The sequence below is a fragment of the Rhinolophus sinicus genome, linkage group LG04 (genome assembly GCF_036562045.2).
Source record: "Rhinolophus sinicus isolate RSC01 linkage group LG04, ASM3656204v1, whole genome shotgun sequence".
Classification (NCBI taxonomy): Eukaryota; Metazoa; Chordata; class Mammalia; order Chiroptera; family Rhinolophidae; genus Rhinolophus; species Rhinolophus sinicus.
Genome location: NC_133754.1, coordinates 124,631,359 through 124,646,818, shown reverse-complemented (window position 1 = coordinate 124,646,818; position 15,460 = coordinate 124,631,359). Strand labels below are relative to the sequence as shown.

The 15,460-nt window shown below is 36.1% G+C and overlaps 1 protein-coding gene across 2 annotated transcripts in view; it reads left to right on the top strand.

Moving 5' to 3' along the window:
* FOCAD (focadhesin) overlaps window positions 1-15,460 on the top strand; it is a 275,278-nt gene that overhangs the window by 175,760 nt on the left and 84,058 nt on the right. For both annotated transcript variants that reach the window (XR_012495704.1, XM_019750360.2), the window contains 2 exons: window positions 3,811-3,996; window positions 9,494-9,615. Coding sequence is in view for 1 of the 2 variants with exons in the window: in XM_019750360.2 (XP_019605919.2) it covers window positions 3,811-3,996; window positions 9,494-9,615 (308 nt within the window). In the remaining variant the exon portion in view is untranslated. The remainder of the gene's footprint in view (window positions 1-3,810; window positions 3,997-9,493; window positions 9,616-15,460) is intronic.

Here is a 15,460-nt window from a genome sequence, read left to right as displayed (position 1 = left end):
GAAAAGTAAGTTCAATAAACACAAGAAATGTCATCTTCTCAGTCATAATCCCACCAGCCTATGATGTTGGAAGACTTTTCCTTGATTTCGTCCCACATGGAGATTCCTGAGGAATTAGTCAAATATGTTATTTATTTCTAGACAAAGCTCCTGTTCCAAACCCCCACCTCCTTTCATTAGAGAAACCTGAATGGTACACCTCAGAGTTCACCTTCTCTTTTCTCCTGACATCCAGAACAAGCCTTACAGACATGTTTCCTGTTCTTCTCATCTTTTCTAACCCACTTCCTACCTCAAGGTTCTTCAGAGTCTAGGACCTTTCCTGCAGCTAATAGTGAGTCTGAGGAAAGAAAAAGCCTTCAATTACTCAAGTTCCTCCTGTATCCGAAGATAGCCTTAGAATTAAAAGTCCTCTTGAGCTTTTCAAACAACATTGTTCCCTCTTACATGGATCCATCCTTCACCCGCACTGTGGTTTGAAAAGCAGGAGAAGGGGGAAGATGTTTGTCGCCAAGGTGTACTGTTGTTTCTGTCCTCCCGGTCTGTGCAGTGCTGTGGTGGCCTTTACCTGGCTCCTCTACCTGGTTTGTACTTGATGGTTGTTAGCACCTCTCCTTGAGAAAGCAGGGGGAGGATTTGAGAGCAACAACTGTATCTGTGTGAAACATTCAATAATCAGAGTCAGATGGGTGGTGTAGATGTTATCTGTGTCTGGCCAACCATGCAGTTTGTTTTCCTGTGACTTGCTGTCCCAGGGATTACTGGAGAACTCAGGAACGAAGCAGGAAAAAGCACCAGCTTTAGGAATGTATGCCCTGAAAGGTCCAGGGTGGATGATATATATTAGGTCTCTGGGTACAGGAGGCAGAAAGCCAGGTCGCACTGAATATAAGTGAATCTGCGCCCTTTGCTCCTCTTACTTCCTTTCAAGTAAACACAAAAGCAGCCGCAAAGTAAATCCAGTAATTTGCATAATTTTAAATAGAGGTGTTACTGGTATTGATTTAAAATTTTTCTTTTACTTTTGAAATAACTTTAGACTTATAAGATGTTGCAAAAACAGTTTAGAGTGTTTCTGTGTTCTTTTACCCCGTTGCTCCCATCGGTAACATCTCACATAACCTTAGCTTATTATTAAAACCAGGAAACTCACATTGGTACAATACTATTAGCTATAACTTCATTGGATTTTACCCTTTTTTTTTTTTTTATATGGTACATAAACTTTCTGGATTAGTTTTTTTTTTTTTTTCCCCCACACAGCATAATGTCTTTGAATCCATCCAAAAGGTTGCCCGTATGAATTGTGATTTTTTTATTGCTGAGTAGTATTCCATTGTAGGATGTACCACAGTTTGTTTATCCACTCACCTGTTGAAGAACATTTGGGTTGTTTTAGAAATGTATATCTGACACTGCGTTCTGCATATTGTCAGCTCTTTTCAAATTCTCCCCTGGTCATCTGCAAGTCTCACAGACAATGGGCACAGTCCTAGTTGCCAGCTTCGTGGCTGTGGGAAGATGGTGCTCCATATAATCAGTTACACTCCTGGTATCTTACCCTCATTTGAACTATTCTCAGGGCTGGAGTTATTTGAGCATCCTTAGTTCTCTGAAGAGCTTGATAAGTAGACAGATTTCCAAGCTATGTGCAGATGGGTACTTATCTCTTGACATATATCAGCTTCTGCCAGAATAAGGTCCCTTCTGAGAAAGCATGAAATTACCTTCTCTCACTATCGCTCCTCTATCCTCACAGATGTTTCTAGCTACGTTCTGAAAAGTCTGAACTCATACTCAGCTTGAAGCAGTCATACATATGCATGTGAATGCAGGTATTGGGGTATATGGCCTGCAATTGGATGTTCCTCTCTCTTTGATTTAAATGGTGTATTGATTAGGATCTTGACAGGAAAGGTACATTCAGATGGAACAATTGAGAGTTTAACAAAGGGACTATTTACAGTTATGCTGTCAGGGTTAAAGGAAGTCACAAAGAGTGATTAATGTTTCTAGTCTGAAGCAGTAAGGGGAGGTGGCAGTTAGGGGAATCGAGAGAGCATCGGTGTCACAATCAGGGCTGCCGAAGGGGAGCCAGGGCCTCCCTAAGAGGGACATAGGCAACCTGTGGCAGTCCTGCAGGTGAGTGTCTGGGGAATACATGCCCTGATCTCACTCGGGTCCATCCTCTGACCTCTGGCCAGTGTCCATTGGATGAAGCCAGAGGACAAGGGAGCCTGTTGTGCAGTTGTTAAAGGTTATTGTTCCAGGGCACAGAGCAGGGTTGACAGGGTAGAGAGAGAATCGCCGGGGTAAACGGAGAGCCTCCCACACAAGTGTTCTCCGGACTTGGAATGAGGAGGCTCGGTTGCATCTAGGAAGTGTCTATATGGGAGTGACAGAACTGGGCTCACAATAGATGCCCCAGTGAGCTCCTACTGCCTTTAATTTAACCAAGGTCATTTAAAGGAGGCTTTTAGATCTGATATTCAGAATGAAATCCCAGTTTAGTTACGTGGATCCTTGCTTTTTGTTCCTATAATAGGCACATGCAGTGATTTCCTCTTTCTGTTTTTTATATGATTTGTTTAGTTTTAATGTTTTTGTTGTTTTTGTTTCTGCATTGGGCAACCTCTAGTGGTCCTTAGGAAAATAACACTTGAATATAAACCCATAGTTGGGTATCCTATTGTCTTCTCATCCCAAATTTCTGGGTTACCTTATAAGAAAATTGTCAAGCAGTGAAGACCTTGGACTAATTAGAATGAACACAGCAAATAAATAATGAACTAATACTTCAGTTTTTAATACTTGTATGGCTGTTGCTACAGAATAATGGACAGTCATAAAAGTGCTCTCTGAAAAATACCTAAATGACAAGGAGTCAGTCAAATGGGAATCTGGGACTAGTGTGTTCCAGGGGGATGGAATAGATGGTACCATGGCCCAGTCTTGGACTCTTGGACGTGAACTTTGTGTTGCTGAGGAATGGAAAAGAGGCCACATGAAGGGTGCCTTAACAGAGCAGCAGGCAAGGAGGGCAGGTGGGCAGAAAAGCGGTCAGAGGGGGTTGGGGCTAGAGCGTAGAAAGCCTTGATCATTGTCAGACGTTTTGATGTTCTTCTATGGACAGTGAAAATTTACTGGAAGATGTTAGGGCTGAGAATGACATGAAATCCTGGGTTTGGGTAGAGGATGGTTTGTTGGAGGGGTACTGAGGAAGGGAAACCAAGAAATGAGTTTTTAAATTAGTCCAGATGAGGAAGAGAGGAGATAATGACTGAGCAAGTAGAAGTGAAAATGCAGAAAAATGGATGGATTTGAGATATATTTTTAAAGGTAGGTCTAGAAGAAGTTGCTATTGGAGCACATAGAAGGAGTGTGGGAAAGAGAAAAGTTACGAATGACTAAGTGTTGTTTTTTTTTTATTTTATTGGGGGAATATTGGGGAACAGTGTGTTTCTCCAGGGCCCATCAGCTCCAAGTCATTGTCCTTCAGTCTCGTTTTGGAGGGCGCAGCTCACTGGCCCAATGGGAATCGAAACCACAACCCTCTTGTTCAGAGCTCGCGCTCTAACCACCTGAGCCACCCGGCCACCCATGACTAAGTTTTTAAGCTTGAATAACTGGGTTATTTTATTCTGACTTGGGGAAGACTAAAAAAGGGATGAGAATCAAGAGTTCTTTTCTCACTTTGTGAAGCTTGGCCTGAAGTCCCTGTGTGTGTGTGTGTGTGTGTGTGTGTGTGTGTGTAATTAATGTTTCTCTTCTAATATACTGTATTTACTTTTGATCTTTTAACTCTTTCAGCTTTGGAGGAATTTTTTACATCACTTGTGAAGCAAGAAATGGTGAACATGCCCCGTGGGGTGTATTACTCTGCATTAAGAGGAAGTGCCTGCTCAGACCAAGGAAAGACTATAGCAAGAATCCCCAATTTTATATTGAAAATGTATGAAACAAACAAGCAACCAGGTTTGAAACCTGGCCTTGCAGGTGAGCACAGTCTATCGCCTCAGGGTACAGGTCGTTCACGTAGTGTTTTAACTTCCATTTCCAAGTCAGATGGACTAGGTCACAGCAGGGCATTGCTGCTGCTGCTAACATCTAGACACAGCTGGGTAAATGATGGCAATAAATCCCATGTTAAAGACATCAAGAACTGTAGAAATAAAGATGAACAGCTGGATGAAAATTCCAGAATGGGAGAACATCTGAGGACTTTTCCCGGCCCTATGGGTGACAGTCACTGATTCTCCTTGTGGGCTAGGATTGGGGGTTGGCCAAGAAGAGGCCTGTTGGAGGATAAAGAAACCAATGGAGTTTTCAGTGGTTCCATGGGACTATGGTGATGTGATGGTTAATTTTATGTTTAGCTTGACTGGGCTCAGAGATGCCCAGATAGATGCTAAAACAGTATTTCTGGGTGTGTCTATGAGGCTGTTGCCAGAAGAGGTTAGCACTGGAATCAGTAGACAAGAATAAAGAAGATCACCCTCACCAGTGCGGGCGGGCAGCATCCAATCTGTTGAGGCCTGAATAGAACAAAAAGGCAGAAGAAGGGTGAACTTGCTCGAACTGGGACCTGCCCTTGGACCTTGACGCTCCTGGTTCTCGGACTGAATTATACCACTGGCTTTCCTGGATCTCCAGCTCACAGATCTACATATATCTCCTGTTGCTTCTGTTTCTATGAAGACTCTGACTAATATGACAGACAAATTGGAGGTTTTCCTCATAAGCTATTTACTGAATTTTGAATTTGCACTGAAAGTTCAAGAACTAGGCTGATGCTTCTGAAAGGCAAAGTGAAATCTCCTTCAGTCCCGTGGTGCTTAGGAAACACAGACTGGCTAGGAACATGAGTCTAAGAAGAAAGCACACGAGTAGTGAATTGATAGGAAAGACCTATAGCTCTTTTCACCTGGCTGCACTTACCAATTATGACCTCCACTGGAGGCCGAAATTCAGGCTCAGCCTTAGCAAGAAGCTGGGTCAGGAGGCAGAGAAACCAAGAGACCCTGATAGTCATGCAGTGCCTGAGTGGCAAAACGGGAGATTGAGGGACCTTTAACACAGCCTATTTCTCCCTTAAAATATTTGCCCAAATTTGGAACTCTAGGGGAGGGGAGAGTTAAAGAGGTAAGCTGAAAACCTCTGAGGAGAGATCTGAATCTCCCATAATTATTCCATATTGAGGAGTCAAAGACCTCTTAGTCTGTTGGTTGAAAATCATGGGGGAGGCATGGCCCTAGCAACAGGATTGAACCAGAGGTAGATTGAGATTTGCCAGAGCTATAATTAAGCCTAACCCAGTTCAGTCCCTGATTTTTTGAGATCAGTCCTTCACTCTATCTGCCTAACAGAGGAGAGGAGGTTAACATCATTTAGACTAAAATTTCTGTGGTTCTTTTATTTACTCTCCAGGATACAATGAAAAAATACTCAACATATGAAAAAGGTAAAAGCTAGGAATGAAGGGGACATTTCGTGGAGCTAAAGAAACCACTCCATTGAGAAAATATCACTATTCTAATCAGTATACACAAAATATATGGAAAAAAAAAACAGGAAAACTAAAAGATGAACTAGACCTGCAATAAGAGTGGGAAACTCAAAAACATCTTTTTCAGTAGCTTGATGAACAAGCAGACAAAAAAAACAATCAACAAATTTACAAAACATCTGAACAATACTGTATACCAACTTTACTTAATTGACATATAGAACATTGTACCTTACAGTAACAGGATTTCTATGCTTTTTAACTGTATATGGAAAACTTACCAAAATAACCATATGGCAAACCATAAACTTCAACAAATTTCAAAACAATGAAGTCATTTAGAGTCTGGCCTCTGACAGCAATGGGATTAAGCTAAAAATAAACAACAAAAAGATAACTAGAGTGTCTCCAGTAGCCTGGAAATTGAATAATACACTTATAAATAATCCGTGGATTAAACTAAAAATCAAGATGGAAATCAGAAAAATATTCTGAACTGAATGATAATGGGAATAGCCATATCATGATTTGCAGGATGTAGGTAAAACAGTGTTAGAGGGAAATTTATACCTTCAGTGCATATAGTAGAAAAAAGAATCATGATTTACATTTCCATCTCAAAAAGCTTGGAAAAGAACAAATTAAACTTAAAGAAACAATAAAGGAAGGAATAATAAAGATAAGAATAGAAATCAATACAGTAGAAAACAAAATAAAGAAAATCAGCAAAACCAAAAATTAATTCTTTGAAAAGTTTAACAAAGTGATAAAGCCATTGTAAGTCTAGACAATAAATAGAGAAATATAGATATCAGGAATAACAAAGGAGGTACCATTTTAGACCCTCTAGCATTCAAAAAGATAATAAAAGAATTTATAAAGAACTTCAGCCATTTGGATTAAATATAGAAATTTGTCAAATAAAACTTTGCAAGACTGACAAAAGAATAAATAGACTATGAATAGTTTGATGTATACTAAAGAAATTGAATCTGTAAACACCTTGCCACAAAGAAAACACTAGATTCAGATGGCATCCTTGGTGAATTCTTCCCAAAAATTAAAGAGAAATGACAATGATCTTTCATAAACTCTAACAGGGACTAGAAAAAGAGGAACCCTCTTTATGAGATCAAAACCTGGCAAGTACACAAAGGGAATAACACACAGCAATCTCTCATGAACATAGTTGTAAAAATCCACACACACACCCCCGTTTAAAAAAAAATTAGAAAATTTAACTCAGCAATACAAACAAAGGATAATACATAACAAGTGGTGTTAATTTAGTGTTTGAAAATCAGTATAATTCATTACAATAATAGAAAAAGGCAGAGCAATCTTTAGATGATCTCAATAGATGCAGAAAAACACCTTTGAAAAATTGCTTCTATTCATGATATAAAAAAGACTCATTAAACTATGAATAGAAGGGAACTTCTTTTATTCTGATAAAGAACATCTACAATGCCATATTTGTACTTAATACTGAAATATTGAAACTTTTACTCCTTAAGATTGGAAAAAAGATACGGATGCTTGTTATTATCACTATTATTCAATATTATAATGGAGGCCATAGCTAGTGTAATAAGCCAAAAAAAAGAAAAGAAAAAGAAATAAAAATCATAAGGATTAGAAAGACAGAAATAAAATAGTCATTATTTGCAAGTGACATAATTGTGTATATAGAAAATTCAAAATTACCTGCAGACTGATTAGGGATAATAAATGAATTCAGCAAGGTTACTGCATACATACAATGACGAAGATATATAAAAATCAGAGGTATATTTTACATACCATAACAAAAATGAAATTTAAAAGCTATACCATTTACAATAGCATCAAAAATACCAAGTACCCAGAATAAATTTAGCAAAAAGTATGTAAAACCCTTATGCTGGAAGCTACAGAATATTATGGAGAAAGATTAAAGAAATCCTAACAAATGGAGTGATTTACAATATTTATGGACTAGAAGACTCTGTATTGTAACAATGTCAATTTGTCAGTTCTCTTCAAATTGCTATATAGATTCAACCCAATCTAAATCAATACCCCAGTAGGTTTTTCTTTTCTTTTTTTTTTTTTTGGAAATTGGCAAGCTGATTCTAAAATTTGTGTGGAGGTGCACAAATTGCCAAGGCAATCTCAAAGAATAAACACAAAGTAGGAGGATATACATTACCAGAAACAAGACATATAAAGCCACAATAATTGACAGTGTGGTATTAGTGCAAGACTAGACAAACTGACCAATGGAAAAATACATGTTCAGAAACTGATCCACACATACAAGGTCACTGGATTTATTATAGAGGTGACACTGCATTGCTTTGGAAAAAAGGATGATCTTTATAACAATTCTATAATTAAAGCTCTATTTATAAAAATGGCAAATTATATTAAAATCAAGAACATGTGTTAAAGTATACCATTAAGAGAGTGAAAAGGCAAGCCACAGAATGCAAGAAGATATTTATAATACGTATATCTGGTAAAGAGCTCATACCTTGAATATGTAAAGAATTTTTGCAAATCAATAAGAAAAAGACAATCGAAAACCAGGAAAAAAATTGAACAACACCCTTCAAAATGAGAGTATTCAAAGATCCAAGGAACATATGAGTAATTGGTCAACTTCATTAGTCATCAGAGAAATGCAAATTAAAACCCCAAAAAGATACCATTACATACTTAACAGATTGACTAAAATGAAAAAAGATGGAAAATATAAAGTATTGGTAAATATGTGGAGCAGCCAGAAGTGCTGCTGGAAAGTCAGTTAGTACAACCACTTTGGAAAACTGGTACTGAACAAATTTATGCTGTCTTACCCAGCTATTTCATTCTTAAGGATAAACCCAAATGAAGTCACTAGAAGACGTATACTCTAATGCTCATAGTAGCATTATTTGAGTAGCCCTGAACTTGGAAGCTATCTAATGCCCATTGACAGTAAAATGCATGAATATACTACAACTGCCAATATTAATGATTTTTGCAATGACTATGTGGAGGGAAAGAAGCCAGATGTAAAAGCGATATTACAGTCTAATTCCATGTATATAAAGCACCAAAGTAGGCAAAATGGTTGCTAGATAGTTGGCTACCTTTGAGGTATGGGTAGATGTGCCTGGAAGGAGACATGAGAAAAGAAAGGCTTCTGGGATGTTGATAATGTTTTGGTTCTTCATCTGGGTGCTGATCATACATACATGTTTGTTTTAGTAAAAATTCACTGAGCTGCATGGTTATGACATGTACTTTATGTATACTTCAAAAAGAGATTTTTAAAACTACAATGATCTCTGTGTTTGAAATACCTTAGCCCTTGAATGTGTCTTCTCATTGGCTCAGAATTACTCAGGTAGTTTCCAAGACTACCCTAATTCATACTCCAGCACTTGGCTGCCTGACCTTGCTTTTCCATTGACACTGGGTGTCTGCTGGAGCTGGAAATTCAGTTTGAAAACTTAGTTGACCAGAGTGGGAAGGACTGGGAAGAAAAGTGTTAGAGGAGAAGGGAGAACAAAAGGGAGGATGAATGTACGTGAATGCAGGTGTGAGGGAAAACTTGCCTCCTTGTAGGTATATACTAAACGAACCCCATGTTCTCAGAGGTTCACAAAGATTGGTATGGAAAGCAGTTCTCTTTAATTAAAATTTATTTTTTTTAAAAAAGGTTAACAGAATCTCTAGAAGTAACAGTTCATAAAACTTAAAATAGCTCAAGAATTGTAAATTTATTCATTTATTTGCAAATTAATGAGGCCTGTAAAAAGTGATAGTTTAAATATATTAACTTTATATTCTATTTTTTCTTTTCCTTAGATACCTATAGTCAAAAATCATAAATTGCTTAACAAATTCTCTTTTAATTTCTAAATCTCTATCTAGATTGATTGAATATGGATTACTGAGAATTTAATTAATAAAGTTTGTCATAATAAATATTTTTATAAGTTTCTCTTGTTTTTCAAGGTGGTATGTTATTTTGTTACGATGTTTCGATGTATCAGAGTAAAGATGGCAAACCATTGAATCGATTGATGGCCAGTAGAGGGCGAAATTTCAAGCAGACCTCACTTGCTCTAGTGCATGAGGTAAGTGCCTTCCCATAACTGACAGGGTCTTCTTGCTTGTTTATGTTTTGGGGTTTCCCTTCTCCACTTTATGCTCATGAAATTAATGTGTATCGGGAAATAACTTTTCTTTTTATCATAATTAATGTAAGTTGCTTTTAAAGGCAGCCAAAATAGCTGATCCAACTGAATACTAAAATACTTGGATGTGTTTCTGAGAGAAACAGGGGTGCTCTCCCTACTGCCCAGCCTAATATCGGGGAGTAGTATCTAGGAATTTGTTTCACTTTTTCAACGTTTAACTTCCATTGTTCAGAATAAATACCAACTTAAATTATTTACAGAAATAATGTTGCCTATTTCTTAATTCTATTCCTTCGCAAGCACGTAAGGCACCAGTATTTATATTTTGTGAATGTTGTAAATTAACAGTAAATAAAATTGTTTAGAAAAAAAGAAACCTTTCGGTTTTAGTGTTTATTTTACTTTTCTCTTAGGCTCCCCTTTTAAAAATAAAGTTATGTGATACCATTAGATGATTTGCATGAAATCTAATAACTGCAGATTTTAGCAAAACCAGAGGGAAAAGGAAAGCTGAAAAGTATTTGGGAAATGTGGGATTTTGTTGTTGGTTTTTGAAATGTTTATGAGTGTTACTCATTCAGGTGTATATAAATTAAAATATATGAATGAATAACAAAACAAAATACAGCAAAGAAGTTTATTTTATATATTTTAGATATAACATATAACAGTTATAAATTAAAATATATAAATTGTAAAAAATTTAATGGATTTGATGTAAAACCAGTTAGGGCTTCTATACTATGTTTGTATTAAATCTTATATTGATGCATAATTTATAAATGTTGGTAACACTAATTTGGTTTGATTATATTCTCTATCATACCAGTTACCACCAATTACCATAGTCGGTTTTTAAAGACCCATCTTTAGCTTATGCCACCCATGTTCCTCTCATACATTTAATTAGAGTTGAAATTATGTAAATATTTGGTTCAGAATCTTTTTTGTCTAATACAGTGCCTTCATTTAACCAAGGAGGGAAGGAAGATCTGGGAAGAACAGTGTTTCTGTGGGAAGAAGAGAGGTTTAATTTCATGAAAAGAGGGAAAAAATAGGTGATTTCTACATTTGTTTTCCCTAGCATCGTGCCAGTTGCTGTGGAGAAGGGAGTGATTTGGGACTTTTTTGTGCTTTTAAGCCGTGCATTTAGTTATTTGAAGGACAACCAGAGTATTAAGTATTACTGGAAAGCTGATTTTAAATTTCACATTCAGAACAAAAACGAGAAAAAGCATTAATGTGGGGGATAGCAGAAGACTAATAAATTCAGCAAATGGTGTCAACACTGATGAAGTGGGCCTTAGATATGAACAAAGAACATAATATTTGGCTTAAAATACTTGTTGCATGTGTTGTAGAATGCCTAGAAAATTTCAAAGGGATGAGAAAACAAGATCATTATTTTAGGAGTCAACTAAAAGACACATATTGGACAGAATTCTGCTAAACCTGTGGTAGGATTTTAGTTTGGATTCATTTTCTGCTTACTATAATTCATTTTTAAAAAGGGCAGAGACAAAGAATGAGTCATCCGTTTCGCAAACTATGTGACAACAAATAATAAGAGTTTTAAAAGCTGGTTAATAAGAATAACAATTGCAATAATAATAGCTCATAACCAGCTCAGGCACTTTAAAAATTGCTGTACATACATTAATTCATTTAATCTCTGCATTAACACTGTGAGGTTGGGACTGTTGAATGTGCTCGAAATCACAGAGCCAGTAAGTAGAGGAGCCTGGAAATTGAACCCAGGCGGTATTATTCCCTGTTCTTGAACCACCTTATACCGTCACGGGTTAAGCAGAGAACACTTTAAAAATACCTTTGGTTCTTGCCCAGATGATGCTAGTATTTCCTAATTCTTCCCCTTGCTTCTAATCTTTCTGTTGTTGCAGTCCGTTTGGTATTTTTCGCGCTGAAGTTTCTTCAAACTCTCATTTGGTTCTCATCACTGCTTTATTCTGAGTCTTGTTACTTAAAAAAAAAAAAAAAAGAAAGAAAAACTGTCATGAGAGTTTCAATTTATTTATTAATTCACCCACTGATGGATCTTTGGGTTGTTTCCAGTTTTTGGCAACTATGACTATAGCTGTTAGAGATTGCTAAGTCTTACGGTAAGTGCATATAAGAAGCTACCAAACTGTTTTCCTAGTGACTGTCCCATTTTGAATGTTCACCAGTGACATAAGGGAGTTTCAGGCACTCTGCCTCCTTGCCGGGGCTCGGTATGGTCAGTTTTTAAAATTTGAGCCATTCTCATATGTGGGTAGTGGTTTCCTTTTGTGTTTCCTTAATGTTGAGCATCTTCTCATGTATTTATTTGCCATTCATATCTTATCTTCCATGAGGTGTCTTGATCATTTGGCTATTTTTAAATCAGGTTTTTGTTTTCAAATGAGCGGGTTGGTTTTTTTTGTATAGTCCGCATATAAATCATTTATTAGACATTTGTGTTGCACATGTTTTTACCTAATCTGTAGCTTGTCTTTTGATTAGCTTAACAGAGTCTTTTGATGAGCAGATTCTTAGTTTTGAAGAATTCTAATTTATCAAGTTTTTCTTTTTATAGTTCTTCCTTTTTGTCTAACCCAAAGTCTCAAAGATTTTTTTAACTCCTATATTTAAAAAAAATGAGGTATAATTCATATACCATTAAATTCACCCATTTAAAGTGTGCAATTCAGTGGTTTTAGTATATACACAGAGTTGTGTAACTATCACCACAATCAATTTTAGAAAAAGCATACTTTTTCTAAAGAAAAAGTTTCTTTGGAAAAAGAAAGAAACTCTGTACCCATTAGCAGTCATTCTCCATTTTCCTCACTCCCCAGCCTCTAGCAACCACTAATCCACTTTTGGTTTCTATAGATCTGCCTACTTTGGACATTTCATATAAATGGAATCCTACAATATGTGGGCTTTTTTCACTTAGTATAATGTTTTCAAGGTGTGTATATACTGTTGCATGTATCAGTACTTCATCTTTTTTATGGCTGAATAATATTCCATTATATGAATATACCATAGATAGTTTATTCATTAAGCACTTCATGGATCTTCTATATTTTCTCGTGCAAATTTTATAGTTCAAGGTTTACATTTTAGCCTATGACCTATTTGAGTTCATTCTCATAAGGTATGAGTTATGTTTGTTGAATATGCCATCCTTTCTCCATTTAGGCACCTTTGTCAAATATCATTTGTCCATATACAGAGGGTGCCAAAACATGTATACACATTTTAAGAAAGGAAAAAACAATTAAAATTGTAATACTCAATATATACCGATAACAAGAGATGAATACAAGTCACGTTTGACTTCTGCAATGACAAGAGGTGCTCCTGCTGGTTAGTGTCAGTGTCCAGACACTTCTGATTACGGCGAACATTGTTTGGTAGACTTCTGTGGTGAGCATGTAAACTGTTCCAACACCATCGCAGAAGAAGCAGGACTTGTTGCTGTGAGAAGCCTTCCGAATCTTCCCTTATGCACATCACACACAGTACCATGCGTCTCAAACTTATCACGAATGCGTGCAATTGTTAGGTGTGTTGGAGGTTCTGTTGCATCCTCATGCCTCCATTGTCGTTGCACTTCCACAACGTTCTCAAATTTCAAATACCACCTCAAAATGGTCTTGAGTGCCTCAAATGACAACTGTTCTTCTGCCATTTTCTTTAACTGTCCTGCCTGTCACATGGTAATGCTAGCATTCATTTGATTAATGCCATCTTTTAAGTGAACGTCATACTACACATTGCTTCCGTAATTCAATTGAGCTTCGAAAAGTAATACATAGATAGCATCTCTTAAAATGTGTATACATTTTTTTGGCACCCCCAGTATGTGTTGGTCTATTTCTGTACTGAATTTTATTTCATTGATCTGTGTGTGTATACTTTCATCCAAACCACACAACTTAATTACTGTTGCTTTATAATAAATCTTGAAAATAAGTAATATGAGTCTTCCAATTTTGTTTTGTTTTGTTTTTAAATTTGGCTATCTTAGGCTGTTTGCTTTTCCACATAAGTTTTAAATCAGCTTTGAGAAACCACAAAAAAGCCTGCTGTAACTTTGATTGGAAATGCATTGAATCTGTAGATCCATCTTAACAATACTGAGTCTTTCAACCCAAGATATATGTATTTTTCCATTACTTCAGATCATTGTTTTGTTATTACAAACCTTGCACGTATTTTGCTTGATTTCGTATTGAATGTCTTTAAGTATTTTGATGCTGATGTAGTTTTTACACTGTCTTTTTAGTTTTAATCTCCAACTTCTCATTGCTTCTCATAAGTGTAAACATATAATTAATGCACTTCTATGACCTTACTAAACTCAGTTACATATTCTTGCAGCTTTTTTGTTTTTTATTTTAATGTTGTCTATATAGAGAGATAGTCTTAATTTTTTCTATCTGATCTGTATGCATTTCATTTCTTTTTCTTTTTTTCTTTCTTTCTTTCCTTTTTTTTTTTTTTCTTCTTTTTGCCTGATTGCACTGTCCACGGCCCTTCAGTGTAATGTTGAATAGCAATGGTTAAGAGCAGACATTCTTGTGCAAAGTCTTGGGGGAAACCATTTAGTATCTTAACATTAAATATGATGTTGGTATAGGGTTTTTGTAGATATCCTTTATCAGGCTGGTGAAGTTTTCCTTTTATTCCTAAATTGTTGAGAGTTTTTATCACAAACGGATGTTGAGTTTTGTAAAAAACAATTTTTTTATTAAGTCTATTGAGATAATCGTATACTTTTTTGATTTGTTGATATGAGGAATTATTTTGATTGATTTTCTATTGTGAACCAAACCTGCGTTCCTGGGATAAACTACACTTGATCATAATGTATTATCCTATTTATACATTGCTGAATTTGATTTGCTAATAATATTTTGTTAAGGATTTTTGCATCTATGCTCATGAGGGATATTGTATAGTTTCCTTGTAATATCTTCCGCTGGTGTATTGTCAGGGTAATGGTATCCTAATAAATAATTTTTAAAAAATGTTTGGTAGAATTTTCCGGTGAAACCATCCAGGTTTGGAGATTTCATCTATCCGTCCATCCATCCATCCATCCATCCCTACCTACCTACCTTCTAATCCTGAAGGAGGGATTTGGGTGGCACTACATACACAACAGTTAGTGTCTGTCTCCTTTTTAAAAGTGTAAACTTCATAAAATGAGGGAGGTTTTTTTGATCATATATGGGTTCAGTGCTTGGTATTACTGGCACATAGTAGACACTTTATAAATGTTTGTTGAATTGATTTTAATCCTTATGAAACTTGGATGTGTCTTATGCTTCATATATGCATTTAGTGGAATAGTTTCCTTTTCTGAGAAATGGTGTTATTAAATTAGTAATAATCTAATAATTGTTGAGGTCTTACAAAGAAATGACATTATTGCCATTTGAACAGGCTCTTATGTACTGATTTGTGTTGTTATTCATTTATGTGGTTTAGCTTCCCCTCCTGCCAAAGATCACATAACCCTATAGGATATTCTATGGCCTTCTTAATACCTGCAACTAGAGGTGGGTGAGTGAGTAATGGATTGGCAAAAGAATTTTGTTTCGAATGTCCAAGTGCAATACTTTTCATATTTTGAAGTGTATTTTGCTTTATGGAGAACTAGTTATTTAATGCAATCTGTGATGAATTCTTTTGGAAAATGTTACATACCTTTTTGAAAAAAAAAATATTCTTTTCGCTGACTTTTAAAAAAGCAAAAATCTACCATGTTACTTTTGGAAGATTCACA